Source organism: Rhea americana, unplaced genomic scaffold (genome assembly GCF_003343005.1).
Source record: "Rhea americana isolate MKP2758 unplaced genomic scaffold, rheAme1 scaffold_2, whole genome shotgun sequence".
NCBI classification, from domain to species: Eukaryota; Metazoa; Chordata; class Aves; order Rheiformes; family Rheidae; genus Rhea; species Rhea americana.
The window spans coordinates 6,004,089-6,027,824 of NW_028186149.1; the positions used below are offsets into that span (position 1 = coordinate 6,004,089).

A 23,736-nucleotide genomic window follows, 5' to 3' on the forward strand; every position below is an offset into this window, starting at 1 on the left:
GATGCAACTCTTATTGTTATTGTTGCAGTGTTATTGCTTCTGAGCAGCTAACAAGGCTTAATATACAATAGAAATATATTTTAAAAAATCATATGCTGAAGATAAAGGATAATGACAGCAGTAGTTCAATCATTAAAGGGAAATGATTATCAAAGGTCAAATTCTAAAGCATCTATGTAAGTCAGCAATTTCTTTATTATTCATATTTTGTCAACTACTAAGTAAAAGAAATTTGATTCAACAAATAATTTCAGAATTTGATCCCTAAGTAATGAAAAGCCAGAGCAATTTGACTGTGTAACATGCTTCATATTAGGTTTTCTAATACCTATGAAAGCCAGACATTTTCACATTTCTCAAGGAAACAAGAGTACAACCAGCAGAGTGCTCTGTGAGTCATTTTGTTTCTTCTTGCTACAATTACTTCTATCTCATGCAACATAATTTTCCCAATTTCTCTGTCATTCTTAAGAGTAATACTGTAAAATCTGAGTTTATCCAAAACACTACTGTCAAAATCATCTTCTTCGCTTGCATGACAGTCTTTAATCCTCACCTTGTRAGTCGACCATATAATGCTGTTTGGTAGAACTTCTTAATAAAGAGAATATGCTACACTTTCACAGGAAATTAACTCTTAGGTTTCTGGTACATGATCATGTATGTACACTCTTTCTATCTCCACAAATACTAAATTGCATATAGAAGGTATCCACTTTCGAATTTCTTCCCTCTGTTGATTTTAATTGAGCAGGAATGTAACGAAAACAGTTTACATCGGCTAGTGCTAACAAAGGGCTATGTATAAATACATGGATCAATAGACTGAAATTTAACTCAGATTAAAAGAAAACAAGAAGGATCACTGTAGGAAGCAGAACATAAATTTTAAAAAAACATTTATCCTAAATTGTATTTCATATCTCTAGTCTAGCTCAGTCTCACTCAGAGTACTAAAGAGGGCCTGTTCTTGCTGTGTAAATACACTCATTCTTGTGCTGTGTGTTCACTACTTGTGGGGCACTGGGTCCAGTCCTCTCTTCACTAGTTCTTGAGACAAGAGTTTTATCCGTTTTTGGAAACTGTGTATTACTTCTAAACTATGAGCAAAGAGCTCTTTTATTCTCATTTTTTATTCTCTACCTGCCACCTATCCAAAGTTTTTATTTTAAACAAAGCAATGTCCCTTTGCCTAAAGAGAACATATGGAAATTCTATCTTATGTGTTTTTAGCTTGATTCAGTATTATTCTCATCACTAATTAAACTTCATTCTGTGATAGTATTTTAATATCATTAATTTCATTAAATTTATACATTATTCTGTTTAAATAATATTGTGATCTTTCACAAGACCAGATGTCAGTTTCTCATGAAGCAACATATCATACACATTAAGACCAGATTAGTTATATAGCTTCATTCCAGTGTTTTGGCCTCACTTGAAAAAAAACAATTCAATTATTAAATGCAAATTCTAAAGTTACTTTGAAACAGTCCAAGATTCATGATGTATTTTACCTATTTCTTCACCTTCATCCATGCTTTTACTACTTCTTTAAATTGAAGTATATTCCACAACTCACAGACTCATAGGTGATAATCATGCTGTTTGTAAGTTACTATCCTTGACTTTATAGGTTTATTAACCATCTCTAGAGCATCYTAGTTTCACCTGTCAGTTCTTTCTACTGATGCTGGTGTATTACCAGTCCTTGTTTTAACAAATCTATGTTTTTTAATTTTTTAAAAGGAAAGTAATTACTTACTGGTTCAAGACAGGTGTATATGCTGTTTTTTCTTCATCAATGATGGTGACCATCAGAGTAATGAGCTGTGCCCAAAAATCCAAATTCTTTGTTGTTGGTCCCTGTTCTTCTCGAGGAACTTCTTGTTTCTTACCCTGTTAAAACAGAACGTAATATACTTCAAGTTAGAGAAATTAGAGAAAATATCCTCATTATGTGATTTCCATCTGTGGATTATTACTTAGTTGGGAACAGTAATAATTAAGAGTCTTCAAAAATTTTGAACAAAAACTGTCTCAAGTCTATCCAATTCAGAGTGAATGTAAGACAGTCCATTACTGGCTGAGGAGATATATCAAAAAGATACAGTACAATGACATCCAGGTCAGCAAAGAATAGACTTGACTTTTAGTCTCCACTTTAATTACATACATACTTAAATTATTTGTTGTGCTGAAACTTAATATGAGCAGAATGATAAGGAACATTTGTTTTGTATTGGATTAAACTATAGTGTAGTGAGTGAGCCTATCAGCTGCTCTGCTGTTCAGTCTAAATAAAGAAGCAGTTAAATTTCCCTTTTTTTCGTAATAACCAAAACAGCAAAGGCTATTGCCCAAAGTATTCCGGCCAGAGACTTTCCAGGGACTGATACACTAACTGAAAGAACCGCACTGTGTGCACTTAAGAGAGGTAAGGGAAAACAGTACATAGTCTGAGGGGAAAAAAAAAACAAATGCAAAAAATCCCTGCAGAGACAGAAGTTCTGGGAAAAGAGACCTTCGAATATACGAAAAGAGAGGCTGTAGAAGGTGCTGGCTTGCAAATGATTTTAAAGTTGTAAACAAAATCACAGTTATCTGATTCCTTTTTTATTCAGGGAAAAGGGATTTTATATATGCTTTGTAAACAAAAAGGACTGCAATCAATTTTACATCCTAAGCATAGAACCTGAGAAGCCCCCTTACGTATTTGTAATACAAGATTCACAAACAATGATATATAACATATGAATGACACTGCTGTATAGGTGGATTACCAACGTGACWCTCTTGTCATTTATTAAAATTTGGTAAATAATCAGTGTTTTATAGTCTCCTTGACTAAAAGCCTGCATTTTGAGCATTTTTATATAGTTGCAAGTACATATTAATATTCACCACTTACAAAGTGTTCTTGAGAATTTTTGTACTTTTTAACCTCACTAAAATGTACACTTCGAACTAGATTTTGTCTCTACAGTTTGGATTTATGAATTCATAGTCTATAGTTTTCACAACAAAAATACATTTTAGTTTGTGGATTAACAGAAAGACCAGATTCTTACCAAAGCCCAACAAATAACAACTCTATGGCAGAGAAGCAAATGTAAAAATAAGTATTTGTCTGTATGGACACACACACACACACGCACAATTTATGCCATGCATGTGTATGTCTGCATGCTATGTAGACCTATGCTAGGTCTCTCCCATGCAACTTACAATGAGAAAGATACAATGTTTTTTTCCTTAAACTAGTAGCTGACAAGTCAGAGCAAATAAGCATGCCTATGAAAGTTTAAACATATATACCATGCACTACTTATTTTTAGTCCAAATATGACCACTTCAGCGATGCAGTATCTCTTCAAACAGTCCTGAGTTATTCTCATAGTGACTTAATTATATGTGATCTTAACCTCAATTAACATTTATCTATTAACAGAGTTTAGAAAAGCAGAAAGGGAAACAACAGCACTTAATTGAAATTATTTTGTGGTCACTGTGGAATATTTTAGAGAAGTATCATTAATCACCCTGTTGTGAACTACAACYGCCAGAGCTTCAATGTCTAATGTGACTGAAATAAAGGTTAGGCTCAGAAGAAGCTGTAACAGATGGTGTGACTAATATCACAAGCAATTTATAATCACCAGGCAAACAAGAGAGCTTTTTAAAACAGAAATGAATATTTGAGCATTATTATCATTCACAACAGCTCTTCTTGGTGTACATTATAATTTTATTAAAAGACTTTATTTCTATAACAAAGAAGATTTATTTCTAACATCACTTTTCCTCAGCAGTTAGTGCACCTTTYATCCAAACTAAGTGAAATGCAGTTGCAGAAAATAGAGCCAGTTTACATTTAGTAAGTACCGTCCAAAACCTTTTTCATGAGCTAAATTTCAGAGGAAAAACCTGTACCTAGCTGACACAGCTTTTCACAGTTTTGAATATGAAGTGTAACAGAATGTGAAATTATATTCTTTAATATAGGTAATATATAATATTTCATCAATAAAGTAAGAGCAGCACAAGTTGGTGCTTTCTATAGAGACCACCTATTATAGAAATCTTTTTAAAATCAAGATGATCTTTGCAAAATTCCAAAAATAAGAATTTTTTTGCAGTCCTAAATTAAAAAAAAAAAAAATACAGTTTTATGCTCTAAGAGTGTACACTCAGCCTGTATGGTTGTAATTTTCATTCTGTATCTTAAAATTTAACAAATAGACTGGAAATGGTCATAATCATTCAGGTTGCTTTTGCATTAATTCTATTATTGCTGGCATTATTATTTGCTTTATGTGGTCTCTGGCAACAGATACGTTCACAAAGATGTTCTACTGAGGTAAAACAATGTTGAAATTTTAATTATATTGACTGATTTTATCAGCTGGAAAATTAAGTTCCATCTTTGAATAAAAATGACCTTAGAATACTGAGTTATTTTCACATCGAAAAAACTTCAGTGATACAATTTGTTTGGCTCAAATATGGCTCAAGCTATTTCTGCTGGCACAGCTGAAAGTCATAGTAAACTGTTTTACAGTGTAGAAAAGTGAGTGGGAGGAAAGCATCATACAATTACACTTACATTTTAACGTTTCTTTAAGGAAATAAAACACCCTTTCAGAGGCACTGAAGTTTAATTTCTGTACTGCTTTGTTGAAGTCTGATTTGGTGACATAGGCTCAACATTAGTCTGTTGTGAACAGTCAAAAATGCCCCTTTATTAAGTGAGAAAACAAGTTACGATTTTCCTTCTCTTTGGGCTCGAAAGACACTCATCCGCTCTAATTTTGTAACYGTTACAGCAGTAGTTTGTGTCTCAGTCTGGTGCTGGTATCTAACCAGCTCTCAACAACATGCATTTCATTTTAGGAAATAACACCATGCACACTTATTTGGTACAGTGTATTTACAGTCTAYGCAGAAGTTGTGGAATGGCCTTTTCAAATGCCAAGATCAAATTAGCTTTTAAATTAGCAATGAATATATGTACATGAATTCACACACACAAAACCTACTGGAGTATAAAACATATATTGAATGGTCTATTAAGTGAAAAACAAAAACCTGTCTTGATAATGATACCTTTCTATGGGCACAAAACTTACAAAAAATTGAAAAAAAAGAAGTTGCTAGAGTGAAAATGTGAACCAAATACCCAGCATACCCTGATAGTATCACATTTGTATGTACACAATAACATGGTATATGAGCCAGTGAATACTGCTTTTCATATTAGAGAATAATACTGATACTGAGATTTGAAAAGTACATTTAAGGAGGTCAAGAGAAACACAAATTCTCATATTCTGACCACACAGCAGATACACTGTTAATGATCTTTTAAATAAATGATTTTCTAAAGTTGCCTGCTTTTAATTTTTGGTGGATAGGTAATTCCCTGAACAAACTAAAATCACAGATTGCTCTTATGCTAAYCAAAAAAGAGAGCTTTGAGGAGGTATCGATACAAAGCAAAGTTCACCAATTGCAGAACTGCTTTCTTTTTGAGTAGTCATTAAAACAGATTATATCCCAAGTAACTTGATGTCTGGTAGCATTACTTGGGATGGCAAGGCTGTCCATGTGCACAGAATAGAGAAATGGTGTATGAAGATACTAAAGTAGATCCTACATTTAAAAGCTCAACAACTAACTGGTCAAAGGCAGATACAGTGATATCCCTAATCTGTTGGCAGACCAAACATAAAACAAATAATGCCAGATGATGTCTCACCATCCAGAGATGACAGTATAGGTTTATATACAGTCACCCTAATTGACTTGGCTTCTTCTTGTTTTAAGCATAACTATAAAGCTGTAGCATACCATACATCTTTTATCATACAAAAATGTTGAGCAGTAGCAAGAAAGTGGCAGATTTCAGTTACTAAATATTTTGGAAACCTGTACTACATGAAACAGCCAGGAGGACTGAATATGATTACTTGGGTATCAATGTATGAATATAGCTATTAGCCTGATTTTGCTTTTACAAGTGATACATTCTTACCACATTCATCCAAGACAACAGAACACAGAGGCTCAGGACTGAAAGAACGGAAAATTCTTGATCATTATACTGAATGAAGTTCAGTATTATTCATGTCCATTAAATTTTATAATGCATTCTTAAATTGTTTGCCTTTTTATTAATTCTGCATCATAGGAAATGCTGTCCTTATAGACAACTGCCTATAAACACTCCTCAGTAAATCCCTACAAGAATATATTGACACTAGCTAGACGCCTGCAAAAACTTATTTGGAATACATTAAGTGGGGAAAATCCCAGCTCAACAGCAGCTATTGGCAAGAATGACAGTGTCTTCAGTGCTGAACTCATATCCTTTGAGAAGAACATCTGAAAGAGCATTAGAGGAATAATGTAAAATATTATTAAGTCCTCACTTTGTATCAAGAATACTGAATTATTTTGGTTAAAATTTCTTTCAGTTTCAGAGAAAAGGATCTCCAATTTTTTGTGGTGCTACAATAAATTGTACATGATTGCCCGCAGCAAAGATGTGTTAATTCATTTTTGATCTTTAAAGGAAGTTTAGGAATTCAGTTGAGAGGTAATATAGTGGATATTTCTTAAAATCTTTTGTAATACATTGTGCTATTGTACATTTGATTGTGTTCAGAACACTAATTCCTGTGGAAAACTAGATCACAAACACCTTGTAAGAAAAGTATCTCTAATTAGAAGTCATAATATTCACTTTTGCAAACATGGTTGAGGAAATACTGCATTCTACTGATTCTAATACTGATTTTCTAAGACTTCTGTAATGTCAGAATCAAAGTAGGTGATCATAATTGTCTGTCTTGCTCTAGAATAGATTTATCTATTACCACTGGCAACATCAAAATTAGAAAGAGGAAGTGAGTAAGAGCTATTTTTCATATAGTATGTATCAGTATAAATTCTTTACTCATTTTTCTCAATTTCCCTGGATATAATATGTATACATATTACATGTATGTATGGAAACGGAGCCTTCTACCATCTATTTAGAAGCCATTGGCAATCACTCAAATTGCATCCAAAATGTGGGAGGAATTTGGCTGAACTAGTATCTCCTTTTATTTGTGAACCTGACCTATTGCTTAGTATCCTGAAACCAAGTATCACTCATCGTTTCTCAGCAGCAACAGAAAATAGGGAATAATGAGCTCACAACAGGGAGAAAAGTATTGCTTATTTCACATAAATACCCTTGCTGTGGAAGGCTAAGTAATAATACCCTTCTCTCTCCCCCAGATCTATCAGTTATTCTGTTGGTTTAGACAAGAACATTCATGGAGTAAATTCAGTGGGAATATAGACTCTCAAGATGGGTCATAATTTTATTTCTAAATCCAACACACTGAACTCCATTTTGAAATCATTAGCATTTCTCTTCTCCATAAGTACACTGGAGCAGAATTAGAATAAAACATTAAGCTATGACATCAGTATGACAAAACGAACCTTTCCATTGTTTCCACTCGCTGTTATACTCGGTTTTCCCACGCAATGGGCACAATAASAGACAGGATACAGGACCAGATGAACCTTTTGTCCAACTTGGTCTGGCCATTCTCATGCTCATACTTGAAGAGTACAAAGCTTTGGCTAACAAATGAGATTATTTGTTCATCTCTTCTGATACTACTACTATCCTTCCTAACTGAAAGGTTGAAGTTGTTCAGCTTTTGTTACTTTCTCCTTTACCCGATGTCTGCTGCCACTGGATTCACTTGACTTTTGAATTAGTCATCTTGAACAAGCTTATGCCAAGCAATTTTATCTGTAAGAATTCCCTGGTAGAAGAGACTCAGAACTGGGTTCTAAAAATCACAGAAAAAATATATCCTACTGTTCTAATGCGTTTTATCAAAGATTTTCTATTACTTACTTATAACTTCTATTACTATGGCTGGCATGCTGTCCATACACAACGCTACAATGTAARGAGGGGTCTGGAAATTCCCTTTGCATGCTGGCTTTGAAGAAAAGTTAGAAGCTTTTCAGTGGATCTAAAGCAATTTGGAAATATAGTAAAGCTCCTCATAACAAATATTATTTGTCACTTAAATTTCCACAAATGAAAAATAGGACTCCCTGAGGTAAATGGCCTTCGCTATTGCGTAACTTTATTCCTTTTTCCATATTTTTTGAACATGCTATATTGTTGTTATAATATTTTAAGAGAAAAACAATCACCTGCCCAACCTTATTGTTTCAAAAGCTATATTTGCTTTTGAAATGCTGCATACTGCTAGCATTTACCATGTTTCACCCCAGGAATTACTGCCATCCACTAGGGGTAAAATGTTGTGGCAAGGTATTTACTTTCTAACTGCGATTGTCTTTCTGAGGAACAAAAGTATAAAAAAGAGAAAGCAGGGATTGCAGAGCGTATTTTGTGATTTTCTCCTCACTCCTCTTATATTGATCAACCCTCTCAACTCCAGCTTCTTATGCAATATTGAGAGCACTCACTCCATTGTGCCTTGTTCTATTTTCACCTAAAATCAGAGAATCACGTACATTTAGATATTAAACACATCTTCCAGAAGTATCGTGGCAGAAATCTTCAGAGAATTTTAGGTAGCAGACAGAGACAAATGGAGAAGAAGGTAACACGAGTTACACACACAGATAGCAAATATAGTATTCAGGAACCTATCAAGTCTGGTCAGATGAAAACACTACTGTTGAAGTAGATTGTCTAGATTCCACTTTTTTTTTTTTTTAACATCAATCTCAATATGGTTCATCCAAGTAATGAACCATGCTAAAGCCCTGAGCCAGCACTGGGCCTAAATAGGGCAAGAGCTGCCAATATTTCCCCTGTATGGGAGCAGGCGGTGGCTCACGCATGAACCACTCCTTGTCGCTTTGGGGTTCATCTGCTTCAGCCCTCACTCCTCACAGCCTAAACATCAGCTGTGCAGTGAGAAAATGAACTTCCTATGCTGCACCACCATGCATGACAAACTGTTTCCTTCCCTCTCCATGAAAGGAGAGGGCCTCCTCTGATGGGGGGACAAGCAGACGTAAGAGAAGAGTTAATAAAGAAAGCTTAAGGGTCAGATGTGGGGTCACCTTACTAATAAGTTTGGGTATAAAGCTAATGAAATGTTGACTACAATATTGGTTACTGCTTCATTATTATAACTATGATACCACATAAACCAGGCGCAGTGCACCTGGATTCATTGGAAAACTTCCAGAGCTATAGATTAAACCATATACTGTTCCTGAAGGTAAATGCAAGTGGAAATAGATTAGTAGCAGGCTAAAAGAGCAGAATGCAGAAGGCAGTCTCTTTGTGCAACCCTAGAGCTGATGCAGAATTTTGGTAGTAATTTGAATCTTACTCATCTCTCTATTGAAGTCAAATTCACTAAATGAGATCCCTGAGAACTGCCTCCCACTAGCTGAGACAAACTTTTCCTTTCAGTTAATAAGATTGTATTTGATCGTTGCTTGATCGTTACTAGTGATGAGTTATTTTGATTATGGTCAATTTATATTATTTTTGGAGTTTGCTTTCTACAAATTTTCATTAAAAATTTTATTTGCTAGTGCTCATAAATCTACAGTTTGTAAACATTTGTTTGGTTAAAATTTCTGCATACAAACTTATCTGCTGGAATACCTGCTGAAAGAGAACAGAAGAAATGAGTAAATACAGTGAAGCTGCAGTTATTTCAATTTTCCAGCTAAGTGAATATTCATGGAATTTTTTATTTTGGGAGTTCACRCTGCTCTACCATAAGTACAAAGTCTTAAAACTGTATAATAGATAAATAACTTAATGACACTCTGCCCATCCTTCTCTAAAAAATAATTTGGAGACATTTTAAACTTGTTTTACACTCTCAGAGCACTCAAGAGTGTTTCTTGATTAGAGTAAAAGCTACCTGGGGAAGTAAGCATCATGTTATCTGCATATATATAGTGCATATACTGCTATGCATATATACTCAAATGATTACTTGAGTAGAAGAATATTGGATAAAATTAAATAAGTAATCATCCCTCCCTATACTCAAATTTAAGAGTCTAATGCTCTCAAACCAAACACGTTCTCAACAAAGTACAGATTTTCTTTGAAAAATAAGTGACAACAATACTTTAAAAATAATGCTACATTTTAGAACTAGAAACCTATTAACATAAGAGGATAGAAAATGGCATCTCAGAGAGGAGAGAGATGAGATTTGGGAAGTGCAATGAACAATGAAAATGTATGCAGCGAAGTGGGTAGCTCTACACACCCATCCACCTTCTGCAAGCTAAAGCTAATGATAACTCATGCTTTGTTACCTGTAGCTATTTCAGGTTAGTTTCATAAGTGTCAAAATATTCTTGCCTACCATTCCTAGACTTTCTTTACACAACCCACTCTTTCCCCTCCTACCTCTTGCTCATTTTTCATTGTTCACATTGTTCATAAATAAAATAATTTATCTTAGTACAAAAAAAATCCAAGTAATTCTGGTGAAACACTTGCTTCTGCTGATAATTCATCAACCCTCAGCATCCTGAAAAAGGAGAATAAAAGTAACAAACAGAACTGAGCAGAGATTAAGTGCTACAGTATACATGTGGAAAGATCCATATGTAAATGGTGTGGTGTATTTGCTAATTCTCATCATTCAATTACCTTCCAAACTCATCCTGAATCACAGAAAAGAGAGTTTCATCTACAGTGAAAGTAATTCCTATCTTAGATCACTGGTTTCTGACTTTGTGCAAGAGTTTGAAAGAATGTAAGCTGCAGGAGGAGGAGGAAACCGCTTAAGTACTGACATTGATTTTCCCTTCCTGCATTCAGTATTCTGAAGGACAAAACAGAAGCCCCAGATTSAGTTTCACTGTTTTGACTTTTATACACCATCTATATAGTGTTGCACAGTGACAATCCAAACTTTCAAGCAAACTCTTAGACTGTGTAGTTTCATTTTGAAATTCATCTTGTTAAAGATTTCAGTATTTATAGCCATCTGTGAATTTATTTACTACATGTTACTCCTTTTCACATAAATAAAGCAAAAATAATTGGAGTGCTTCACTATAAAAGAACACCAGACTGGTTTGTATTTACTTCTTGCAAATTAACCACACTGAATGAGGAATGGCTTGCTCATAAATAGGCAACGGGCAAATTGCACATTTGTCTTACCTGATCCACTAGCTGGGAGTAGAGGTCATAGCAATTATCAAAAATGTATTTGTAAGTTGAGTCCAAACAGGCTCTTACACAATCTTTCACCACAGTACTGGCTCGAGGTGGGTTCTGCAATTCAAGGACCTAATAAAATATTTCACAAAACCACAAAACGATAGAATTTCAGAATTAGATGGAACAGAAATAAATGCAAATATTGTAATGAAGATAGTTCTCTAATACAGGATAAAGAAGTGATTAAATACAATAATGACAAAAATAACATTTATACTATGTTAACTTAACACTACCTTAGATAAAGGCACATCAAAGCCCATGCTGAAGTTAAGTAAACAAATTCTATCACTAACTTTTACTGGAATTAAATTGTTCAGATGATGAAAGAGGCACAGATCCATCTTTGGGCTTTCCCTCTTTAGGAGATCATTAAACTATATAATTACATGCTTTCCTCTGACTATTGGCCCAAATAGCCCATTTTTTAAAGCAAAAAGTTCAGCTTTTTACTCCACTACATGATACACTATTTTGAGCTTCATCTTAATCATTTTTATTCTCATTATACAATGCCTAACACATGGAAATCACAAATGATTGTGATAAACTTCATTTGCATTTCTGTATTCTCATCCAGTAATGCCAATCTGTACTATTTCCATTCTAAAAATAGTTCAGATCTTGACCACAAATACATCAACAATTGGAATGAGTAAAGCAAGTATAGTATGATTTAATGTTGTATTTTGCAGTTTGGCATGTAATATTATGACACTACCACGAAAAAATTATTCTACAGAATATGTGCTCCTAACTGGTCCAACCAATTTCGCTGTATGTATCTTGACTTTAAATTAAACAGGCACATTTCTTGATGCATTAAGAAGTGGTAAAACTAGTTTTTAAAAAAAGGAAAAGACAGTTATTTTTCAAGAACAGCTTTATTTTAACACAATGATAATATAAAGTCTGAATAAGACAACTTCACTTCAGTTATCTTCAGTAAACTGAAAGATTTAATTTAAACTGAAGCAGATGAACTGCATTTAGAGACTAGAATAGCAAAAACATTCATTAATCTCTGAAGTTTTGATAGCAACAATTAAGAGTATAACACTGGGTATGAACTACCTGGAAAATAAATGGCAACAGTATTTTTTTTTTTTTTTTTAAGTCTCTGCAAATAAAGTACAATACCTTCATTCGAAAAAAAGTGATGCTGGTTAGCAGGTCTACAGTTGATTTCAGATCTTGAAGTCTTTCAGAATTGCTGGCAGGAAAATTATCCTGGTGAATCAAGAAGAGAGGATTCATGTGAAAGGGGAGTTAAAGGGAATATCTTTGAACGTCTAGGAAAAAAAACCCTCCAGGAAAACAAAGATGCTGCTTGGAAGCATTAAAATATCCAACTGTTGCCTCAATTCTGAGTATGAGGAAATAAGTAATAAGTGTCCCTTTGACATGAATGGGAGTACTTCTGATAATCCTACCATATTTGATTGTAATATGAGTGATTTAAAATACTGTGATTTTTTAAACCCTTAATGGAGTAAAAAATACTACAAAAATGCTGTGGAAATGACACTAATGGCAATCATCTGTGGATTCCCCATGACACATAAATCACTTGTAGGCATAAATTCRGTAGTAAGCTTAATGAAGGAATCATATATGAAATTTTTGCTATTTTCTCTAGGTTAGCAGGAACACTGATGGGAAGTGATGTTATTTAAATGACTTCATATTAACAAAACAGCTGCCAAATATCCTCATGTTCCAAGAAAGCTGGATAACATCCTTTAGAATTCAAAGAACCTAGAATGAACTTATCTGCTGCATGAATATTTTGGTCTTAAAAACTGCATTTTCTACTGCTGTAGAAGCCTTAGGGTTCTTTTAAACATTTTTTCCCTCTTTCAGTTTTAGAAAGCAGGCCAAATGAACGGAGAAATCCCTGAGCTGGAGGCCTCCAAGCCTAGAGGCTGAAAGAAAACCCTAACTAATGAAGCCCTATTCATTTGCAGATCATTCAAAAGTTTCAAGAAGGAGAGGGAGTTAAGAATGATATGGCAACTGACAGGTATTCAGTGCTTACTTCTTCCCAGAAAAGATGGTTTTGGAGCATACCTCACTGGGAAGAACCTCTGTAAGACARAAATGAAACTAGAATTTCTAACACTGAGACAACCCTCTTTCAAAATTCCCAGGATTTCAACATGGAGGCCTTAGCAAAGTTCTCATCCTCTCAAAATAAATGCAAAAGGAACTGTGATTTGCACTATGTAAGTCAGCGAAGGTAACTCCCAAATGAATTAACTTATTCAAGTTGTGGATTATTTAAATTAGTCCTTCAATTCTGTTCTTCTTCTTGAAAGTCTGGCCATCCTTTTGCTTGTTCTTAGCTGTTAGCTTTTGGAAAGAAACAAATGATTTGTTCAAATTGGAAAACTACTGTTAAAATGCTTAAATCCTGAAGTTTTTGTTCCAAGGATTTGGGATCTCCTGTCAGCACCCGATATTTTCAACTTCTACACCACAAGAGGGATTAATCTCTCAAATTCCTTTAACCAGATAAAGCACACATGGATCTTCATAAAACAAAAAACACATTTGATTTGTCCTCTAGGTAGAGTATTTTGCACATACCCTGTATTTAGATAAGTCAATCCTCAAAGAATTGTGCAATTGATCCAGCAGTTTTATAAACTTTTCCCTCTGTAAAAAGAAAACAAGAATGTTGCATAAGAATTGCCAAGTTTCTGTAACTGATGGTATAATCACAGCTCACGTACTTTGTTAGAAAGCACATCAACACCTGCCTTCCATTCGTAATCATTCGGACTATTTTCCAATGCTCCATATAAAAGTACTAGTATGAAATATTTGTATTGCAAAGCTAGGAAATGTACTGTTTTTTAGTGCTTTGCTTTTGCTTTCTGTTGTATGTTGTTATTTACCTGGTATGTAATCAACATTCTGTGGCTGTGTAACATATTAGTGAGGTGAAGTAGACTCTCTTATACTGTATTTTCCTTTCTTAATAGCTGCCGCATTTTTAAACAAATAACTCAAAATATCTAGAAACTGAAAAACAGTGCCTGAAGTCTAAAGACTAAAAATCCAACAATGGCATTAGTCCAGTTTAAAGTCCAAAGTGTTAAGTTATGTTGCCATGGCTTATTAAAAAAGATCAGCTTATTCAAATTTTTATATTTGACTTGTAATTGCTTATACTCTTAGGAAACAAAACAAAACAAAAATACTTTCTCCTACCTTTGAGATGTAAGAAACGTTCTTCATTTGGAGCACAATTTGATGTAAAAGCACATGATTGAAAATAAAACCAGAAAAAGTGGCTTTGTGAAAATAAGCCAAATGTAGTTATAGTTTTCCCTTTTAAATGTGGAGGTGAACTTGTTATCTTGAGAGATGAAGGTGCAATGAAAACATTTTGTCAGATAGTCAGGTGAGCTGTGCCATTCCCAATACCAATTAGAGTTTCTAAATACCAATTAAGTTAAAATATACTCTATATTCCACTGCACAAAAACGAGCAGAAATCCTTGCCAGTCTACATGAAAGGAGCAGACTGTCGAAGCAGCAAGATCTGAGCTCTCAGAATGTGCGATTTCCTCCACACTATTCCTGAAATAAGATATGCACTAAAATGAAATGAGAGTACTTTATGTGCTGGCTGTTATCCATCGTGGAACAGTAACCTACACCCTAAGCTAGCAGTTTGGCACAGTTCCCTTAAGGGATGAATAAAAAGGGAATTTTTTGTCATGTTACAAAGCTGTACTGAAATACTCAGTCAGCCAAATCTGTCCCAGCTACAGCCTGAGGACTTGAAATCTGGATGTTCTTTTTGATGAATGGTGTGCAGCTATCCACTAATAAATGTCTTTTGATCCAAGAGAGAAAAATAATCTAATATTTTGCCTGTAAGTCAATTGTTTGAAAAAAAGAACTCCAAATCTCTATTAGTGATACTTACTACTGTCTTTTTATCCATCTGTTGAACTATGAATTGGATTGGAATTTGCATCAAAAGAAAACTGGCATTAACATCAGAGAAAAGATTTAATCTTCCTCCAATCTGAGGATAAAGGAAAGTAATTCTGATTGCCAGCAAAATGGAAACAAAGAATAGAAAATCCAGCAAAAACATTCTAAATTTCAAAAGCTGGATCAAACGCAAAAGTCTAATAGGACCTGAATGTTGAAAGAGTACTCTCATTTCAACAAAGATACGGAACCACTTCATAATAAACCATCAATTAGCTTGTAAAATAGAACCTTTGTAAGTTCAAAGCAATGTTCCACTATCATGGTAATACACTAATTAAATCATAAATAGTCTGATAGTGCTTTTCATCTATAAAATTTTTTTACTTTATAATAATGGGGCAGCATTACTATTTCTCTTTCAAAGCAAAACTTCAGTAATAAGAAATGAAGTTCCAGTTTAAGAACACGTTGTCTCCAAACTGATGACCTAGTCCTGGGCACATTTACATGTAAGTGTTTCCACTAGAATTAACACTTAAAAGAAAAACACATAGACATTTAAAATAAATATTTTTCTAAAAAAATTACTGAGTGGACCTAAAATTCATGATGGAAAACATTTAATGGAAAACATTTTGCAAAGTTATGCCATCCCTTAAATTTGAAAATATATTCACGTTAATACTGCTTTAGGAATATTTAAATTCTTCATAGTGGTAAGCAGTTCTATCAGACCCTAACAACACTGAGGATTTGGCAATAATAAAAAAAATCAATCTTTGATATTATAGTGTTATTACTACACAAGGTGAACTTTATAGAAAAGTTCCATCCCAAAGATGGTTGTGGATGAAATGCAAACTCATAGTCAGTTCTTGTGGACACTGTTCCTGTTGCAACAACATCAACAAGTGGTAAGGATGGAGAAYGCTAAAAACAACAGTGAGGTACAGATGACAGTAACAGACAGTCAGTTATACCACGGACTCTCTTTCCTTCACTGGTGCAAGTTACATCCCCAGTTAGACTATTCTTTGCTACACAGAGATCACGTCAGGTGGCTACAGACCATCTTTGCAATTCCCCCAATAGCATGATTAGTTCCACGTTCACTGGGTCAGTCAGAGGGTGAGCTCAAAGCCAGTCTAGGAGATGAAAGGGAGACCTCACAGTTCATAATCTGTGCAAGTATAGCAAAAAGCCCTGAGGTAGATCTCCATTTATCTGTAGGTTGCCTATAGGCCTTTATCAGCCAAACGTATTTGAAGTACATACGAAAAGACTAGTTCTCCTTTCTGAGGAAAGCTCACAATAGGCTTGTCGTTGAACAGTGAAAGGCATATGTCCACAGATGGAAAGTAGATAGAAAACAAGGACTACAACATGCTGGCGTTCTGCTCAACATTTCTAAGACATAAAACCAGGATTGGACAAAGCATCCGTTATCACAGCAAAAGAAGTCCATCATTATATACAAGTTATTACCTTTAAATATTTACGGCTAGATTCATTAGGTTAATATGAGTTTACTGATGATACTTTTCTAAGTCCACACAACCAAAGAAAGCAAATGCAACCTATAGCCAATACAGTGCAGTTAGTAGTTTGCAAGTCACATTACAATAAAAACAAAAACATTCAAGATTTTGTTATTATGAATGCTAGTGTCTTCCACCCCATATACCCTACATACCACTAAATAAGCAGTTTAAAAGGCTAATATCATCTTCTTTAGCGTTTACTCTGATTGAAAAGACTCGGGGAAAAATTTTCAAAAGCTAACAACAGCTCCCATTCTTTAAAATGATTTCTTCTAAAATTTGAATTTAATATTGTATCATGGATTAGAAAATAAAAAGTAAGACTAGTATTCTATTAAAAAAAAAGGAAGTTGACTTACCCCAAAATTAGTAGCAGCAAACCGATCTGAGGCAGATACATTAGTTGTGGCTGTAGTATGAGCATAGAAAGCATTTATGTTGGCCAACAATGTACTCATAACTGCTGGCACACCAGGGCACATATATTTAGAAGACAGACAGGAAAAGTGCCTACAATTCAAACAAATGAACAGTTATTAAAGGTGAGAAGGATTTTCCACATTCTCTCACCACAGTTTCTTTTCAGCTCCAGTGGTGTAAATGTCAAGCACTCTCATGGTCAAATGTACARATGTACATGACAAGAATCCAGACATATTGGACATAATTGCCAGAGGTATTTTTAAATTGAACATATCAGATTCACATTTCTTTCTTACTCAGCTAATTCTGAATAAAAAATATGATTTGAATATCATGTTATTAAACAATACATTAATTATTAAACACAAACTTAAATTCAAATACGAGGTTGTCATCATAATAGCCCACAAGAGAGCTGTATTCCAGTAGAGAAGCATTTAATGTTTACTGACAAGAGGGCTCAAACCAACAATTTGCTGTAGCTTATATTTTAGGTTACTTTATTACTGAAAAGTGAGATACCAAGTCACCTTTGGTTTTACCTTGGTTTGACTTTCGCCACAGCTGAAATTGTTCCACTGTGGCTCAGGCTAAGTAAAAGTTAACAAGTCTGTTAAACTCTGAACCAGCTCTATGTTGGAAAACATTACTTTTAAAGAAAAGGAAAGTCTGTCATTCAGCAGGTCTGGGGCTTCAAGAGGGGAAAGGTTTTAGCTCCCACCTCCTAATGAGTATGAACAGATTTATGTTCACCCATAAGGCTATAACTTCTCTCCACCTCCCTACATCTAGAACATTTGGATCCTGGAGAGAAGCTACAGCACTGATATTCCTGTGGCATGGGACTAAACAAAAAGGGGGATTAAAGTCACAGTTTATTGCCCATTAGTGTACTGCATGCAGACAGCAAAAGACATAGGGGCATACATGTATTTATGCAGTGAGGCAGACTACCAGAACAGCTACTGAAGGCTGGCAGTAGCAATATGAGAAGAAGGATTAAAGACTGGATGAGCCTCACGCTCCCAGCTGCTAGGCTTTCTCTAACATTAGATTCTCTTTCAAGTAATATCATACTGGGCTTACACACTATGTAAGTTTTGTTCTGATGCGGTGATATATATTGATGCTTAAAGCTTGTATCATGCCATTTGTGGAGGTGATTGATAATACAGCAGAACCTTTATTTGTTGACAGTATTTTTCAGTGTACTTTTAAAGTCCACAACAAGAATCTGACAAAAACATCAGGCAGCTACCTACTAATTAGGAAAATGCTTCAGCATATGTCACATATGTTTCCTGTAACCTGGAAAACTAAAGAGTTCCTTTGTATAAAATATAATTGTGATATCAGATGATTTTCACCAGTTTCAATTCATTTTTAAAGTTAATAGAAATCCTAGCTCATCTATTCATCACATGCATTTTGAGAAATGTATGTAGAGATGATAGAACTATTCTTAAAAAATGTGACACTCAAGATAATTAACATATAATTTTTACTGTTGACCTAGAATTATTCCCCAAAATCTCCAAGTAGGTCTAAGGATCTTTATTGTATTAGGAATGCTGAACCGGAGATAAGAAGGAACCAATAATCCCGCTGACTCTTAAGAGTCATATTTTCAACATACGCTCTGCTGAGGGGAGAAGGGACAGACAAAAGGGGTAGTCAGCAGCAGCTGTCACGAGACGAGCCACTCACTCAGATTGCTGCCCACAAGAAAAATGATAGATCCTGGAAAAAATAGTTTGGATCTACATTTTAAATTCAGTGAGACATCTTCTGCCGGTTATTCTTGCTTACATGGAGCTACCCAAGGGCTGGACTGGGCTCCTATCTTGAAAACCCAACTTGGAGAAGGATATTTGGAAAAAGGAGAAAAAACTATCCTGGCTGACCTTGCCAGAAATCTTGCCCTTTAAATGTGGTGTGATTAATCACAGGGTGGCTTTTGATGAGATCATGGGGTCACTTTTGATGAGATCAAAAGTGGCAAGAATGCCTACATTCTTTCTAGTACTCCTCTCTCTCTATTTCTTATTTTGTGCAGGCTCCTCAAAAGCATTAAGATTATTATAAAGCAATTCTGCAGCTGCTGAGCAAATTTTCAGATTTGCTTTCAAATTCAGAAGCTACAGTTTATGCTGAGCTGTGTTTTAGAATATTATCTCTGTTCTGTCATTGCTCATGACAGTTGAGCTTCCTAAGAGTTCAGAGCAAATGGATATCTATAGATATTAAAATTAAGACTCAGCATCTGGTAAAAAACTCAGTCAACCAAAACCAACAAAAGCCTATTACGACCTATACTTGTGATAGTGACTGCTCCTCAAGTGCAATAWGAATGACAAAACTTCCTTCTTTTTTCCTTTTTTTTGTTTTCTGTCATCTCAAAGCATTGGGCAGATTAAAATTATAAAAGTACATGTTTGCTATGCGCATTCCAACGTTAATCACAGCCCTGTAAAGGGTTGGAGCTTTCCAGGTGGGACAGGACATAGACACTGGAACTATGTTCATTTTTTTCACTTGGTTCTGGTTCACCTGGTTCTGATCAAAATGCAAAGCCTGATTTATCTGAGGTGTTTCACCAAATGAAAGGAATATGTTTTAAGACTGAGTTTACAGATTATTTATATATTTATGTAGCTATGCAGATTTTCAGACAATATATACAGTTCATCATACTAACAAATTTAAAGGGTTCCCTTTTCATCCTTTATATGAACCAAGGAACAGTTCATAGATTCCAGGAGTTACTGCACATATTCTTTAACTTCCCAAACAGGTGATTCCAAACCCTCCCTCACTTTCTCACCCTCTTACTGTCCCTCTCCCTTAAATGTACTGCCTTTTCCACCTGGAACTTCCTACCATATACTCGTGATATGCTATATACCTGTTCTCATTTAATTCCACCAAAATTTTATCCTCTAACCTACCTTTCTAACATCCCACCTCTACAAATGAGGTAAACTGGAGCTCCAAATCCAATTTTACAGTTGGAAGTCACACCCTATCACACGCCACTGGCTCCCTCTGGCATCCTGAACCGTAAGTGGGCATACAGTAGTGTAATTGTGTTGGATGATGATGAGTGAAGCAACTCCCAGCCCTTCTTGTGTGCAATCAATTACGGTAGCTGTGATGCACTCACCCCCTATTTTAAAACAAAGTTTTACACTGGAGCAGAGTTGGGAACTGTGGCTGTCACTACCTGCCACATGCATACCCATGCCACTTCAAAAGCAGTTGGCCTACTACCCGCAGTGTATCAGCACAGCTAGGAATTTCTGCTGCAGACAGAAAGGATACTTTGGAAAACATTTTACAAAAGATGGCATATGCCAAGAGACTGTATGAAACTGTAAAAGCAAAGCAAAGAGATTACTCATTTAAAGAAAAACTAGCAATAATTTTAGAAAAAGCTCATGTTTTYTCATATTCTGGTTAAAGGTATTAGATCATTAAAATCAAGTACTCTGAATACAATCTGCAATAATCTTAGTGACCAAATAATTAAAACAGTCTAAATATGCTTCCCTTCCTGTATTAATATGACTGAAATTTGAAGAGTGCCATACTTAAACTGCTATTAATGAGTGAGCCTAATGATGTATTTTCAGGAGCAGTAGCTAACTCCAGTGGTAGTCAGAGTACATTTACAGAATATATTATTACAGAATAGGATAAAAATCATTTGAAAATAAAAATTTTCCAGTTCTCATTATTCACAGATATTTGCGTCATTAAAAATCTCCAAGACAAATGAGTGGCAACCAATAGCAACAGAAGTAGAGCCAAATCATCCCCAACAGTTGAGAAATGTAGGTCACAATCTACTTTCTTTTCTTCATATTCCACAACAGGTCCAAAGACAGCATAAAAGTACTTCCAGTTTTTGTGGTTCTGAGATTGTCAGGGACCAGTTTAGCTTGGTCCACCTTGCAGTAAATTGGTCAACTTACTAATCTCCTAAACCAGGTAGCAGAAGAATATTTTAAGTTTAAAAATCTGTGGTCATGACTCTTTCCTATTCTGATCTCTGTTTCAAAAGCATACTTGGGAACTCCCTGTCTACTACATCATCTGGTAATGGTCTAAATAAAAGGCTAGACAAAATTTGGGACCATCCTCTTTTCTCTGAACATTTGAATCCACATAATTCCTAAAAAAGCATGAAGGTGGATCCTCAAAGTAGAGTGATTAAGAAAATATTAATCTAGAAGGTAAGACATAGACTGAAACTGGTTGTTTTATTCTTGAGATCACTATCCAAATGGTASGCATCTTCCAGTCCTAGAAAGGTAGCCCAACAGATCTAAGACTGGAGTGGATACTTAATTCCTATGGAAACATATGTGCGATCCACCACTACACCCATTAAAAGCTCAGGCAATGAACTGACTTGGAATCTTACATGGACAAGAAATGAGAATCTCTACAAATTCTCCTCTGACAAGATCAACACCAAGTTATAGTCTTTTATATTATCAATATATGACTTTATAGTGTCAATAACATAATTTGGTGTGAACACTCACTGTATTAATTTTATCTTAGGATAACTGAAGCGTATTGATGTAATTTAGTTATGTGCTTATTTAGATCACTCCACTTTTCCAGCTGTAATGGGTTAGTGAAATTGATGATAAATTAACTGTGTCAAGTTATGTGAATTTTTGCTTATCTGCCTCATTTAGTGAAATCTATACAGTTCAAAGAATTGATAAAGTTTATCAAGGGTCATGAATCAAATCTGCAAGCCACTTGCATTGATTCTGTTTGTTAGTTACGTCAAAACAAAAATGAGTAAACTTCCTTATTTGCCTCTCCAAAACCAGCCACCAATATCATGAGTATTAACTAACACTTTATAATGGGCACACGATGTCACAGCAACTATTGCCTACAGTCTCACATTTTTTAGAGTAATATTCCATTGTTCAAACTACATCACTCAGCATATCTAAAACCAGGGCTGTTGGCTTTACCTTGCAACTTTCTTACAATGCAAGTTCACAACCAACATGTAGTGCCTATAATTCTTCTGATCTTCCTGCTGGCATGAATCAGGACAGAGCAAAGAAGGCAAGGTTAATCAATGTGCACTATTAAGTAAGCCAAAGCTATCAATGAAAATTACCTTAATGGGTGATTTGTGTGCTTTTTACAATGCAGCCACATTAATTGAAGAAGAGCAGTAGAACAAGATGGCCTATCTAATGCCAATTAACCTGCTAGAATGAGAACTATGCTTTTGAGTTAGAAGCATTAGGTTCTACTTGTGCTAACTCTTGCCAGCAAGAAGTGAAGAGCATAACAGAGCTTTTACTCCACTTGACTCCACTACAGAGTAAGTCCAGGATGCTGATGTTGTATATAATTTCAGTGTCTAGTCAAATGCTGTTTCAGTACATGCCCTGCTTTCTGTCTTCTTAAGGGAAATTAATTAGGTTGAAAGAGGAACAAGAGAAACAAAATTATTTTGTCTTGCTGGTGGACAGATGGCTTAGTGCAAGTATGTAATAAGCCTTCCTTCTGCTGTGACTCATGCAAGCCATTGAATTTACAGCATAAATCACCATTTATCACTACAGCCCTCGAAACAAATGGCAGTTGGATCACTGAGCTGTTCTGCCACTTTCTTTAATCTGTTTTTGGTCATACCTCTCCCTACCTTGTACCACACATGTGCATTCACTTCTGGGCATATATGCATATCCTTCATGTAACTAACACTGTCTAGTTAAGAGCTATTGATTCTCTAGCCAACTCACWTAAGAACGGCTATAATTGTCTTTCATCTCTTCTCCAATACAGACACGATGAGGAGTGGAGGAATACAGTAGCTGTAAAAAATAAGAGCGTGTTATGGAATTTATATGGCCTAGTCTTTTCAAACAGCCACAGTTACTGCAGGATAAGCAGCTTTTTTATTTTATTGTTATGTTTTGGTGGGAGAGTCAAAAGTTGAGTTTCTGTTCATGTGAATTCCACAGCTGATAACTTAAAAGAAGGTTTCCTTGTTTGCTTGGAGCTTGGCAGCTGGAATCTGTATCTTGAAATGAGTGTAAACAGCCTTACTAAGTGTGCATCATTTAGGGAAGTTTCAATCTCATAAAAATGTAGGTGTCTTTGTCTCCAAAGTCTTGGTAGACTGAGGGTACAATAACACCTGATTTTGTTCTCTTTACAAATTTAATGAAAAAAAATCTTAYTGTACAACAAGGATCAATGTGGATTACTACCATCCATGGGATGTCTTTTGAGTAGGTATGTATATTTCATCCACTCTTCAGTTGTGCACAATCATCTGCTTATTTAGAATTAAACACTGATCAATTCATCACATGATCTGAATCAAAGAAAAAAAAATGCAGACTTTCTTTGTTGAAGTTGGTTAAGAGAGAAAAAGAGCTTTATGTTTCCAGGATTTTTAGTTGGTCACCCAGACTGATTTGCCTTGAAGTGCTCTGGCACTGAAATAATAAACTGATCTGCATTTCTTTCTTCTTCTTTCTTTTTTTTCTTTTCTTTTCTTTT

The 23,736-nt window shown here is 35.1% G+C and overlaps 1 protein-coding gene across 1 annotated transcript in view; it reads right to left on the reverse strand.

Annotated features, from left to right (window-relative positions):
• The window catches only part of UNC13C (unc-13 homolog C), a 181,411-nt gene that overhangs the window by 75,035 nt on the left and 82,640 nt on the right, over positions 1-23,736 (reverse strand). The window contains exons 12-16 of the mRNA XM_085303380.1: positions 17,121-17,271; positions 13,856-13,924; positions 12,407-12,496; positions 11,207-11,335; positions 1,769-1,902 (exon numbers count right to left, since the gene is read on the reverse strand). Coding sequence (XP_085159506.1) covers positions 1,769-1,902; positions 11,207-11,335; positions 12,407-12,496; positions 13,856-13,924; positions 17,121-17,271 — 573 coding nt within the window. The remainder of the gene's footprint in view (positions 1-1,768; positions 1,903-11,206; positions 11,336-12,406; positions 12,497-13,855; positions 13,925-17,120; positions 17,272-23,736) is intronic.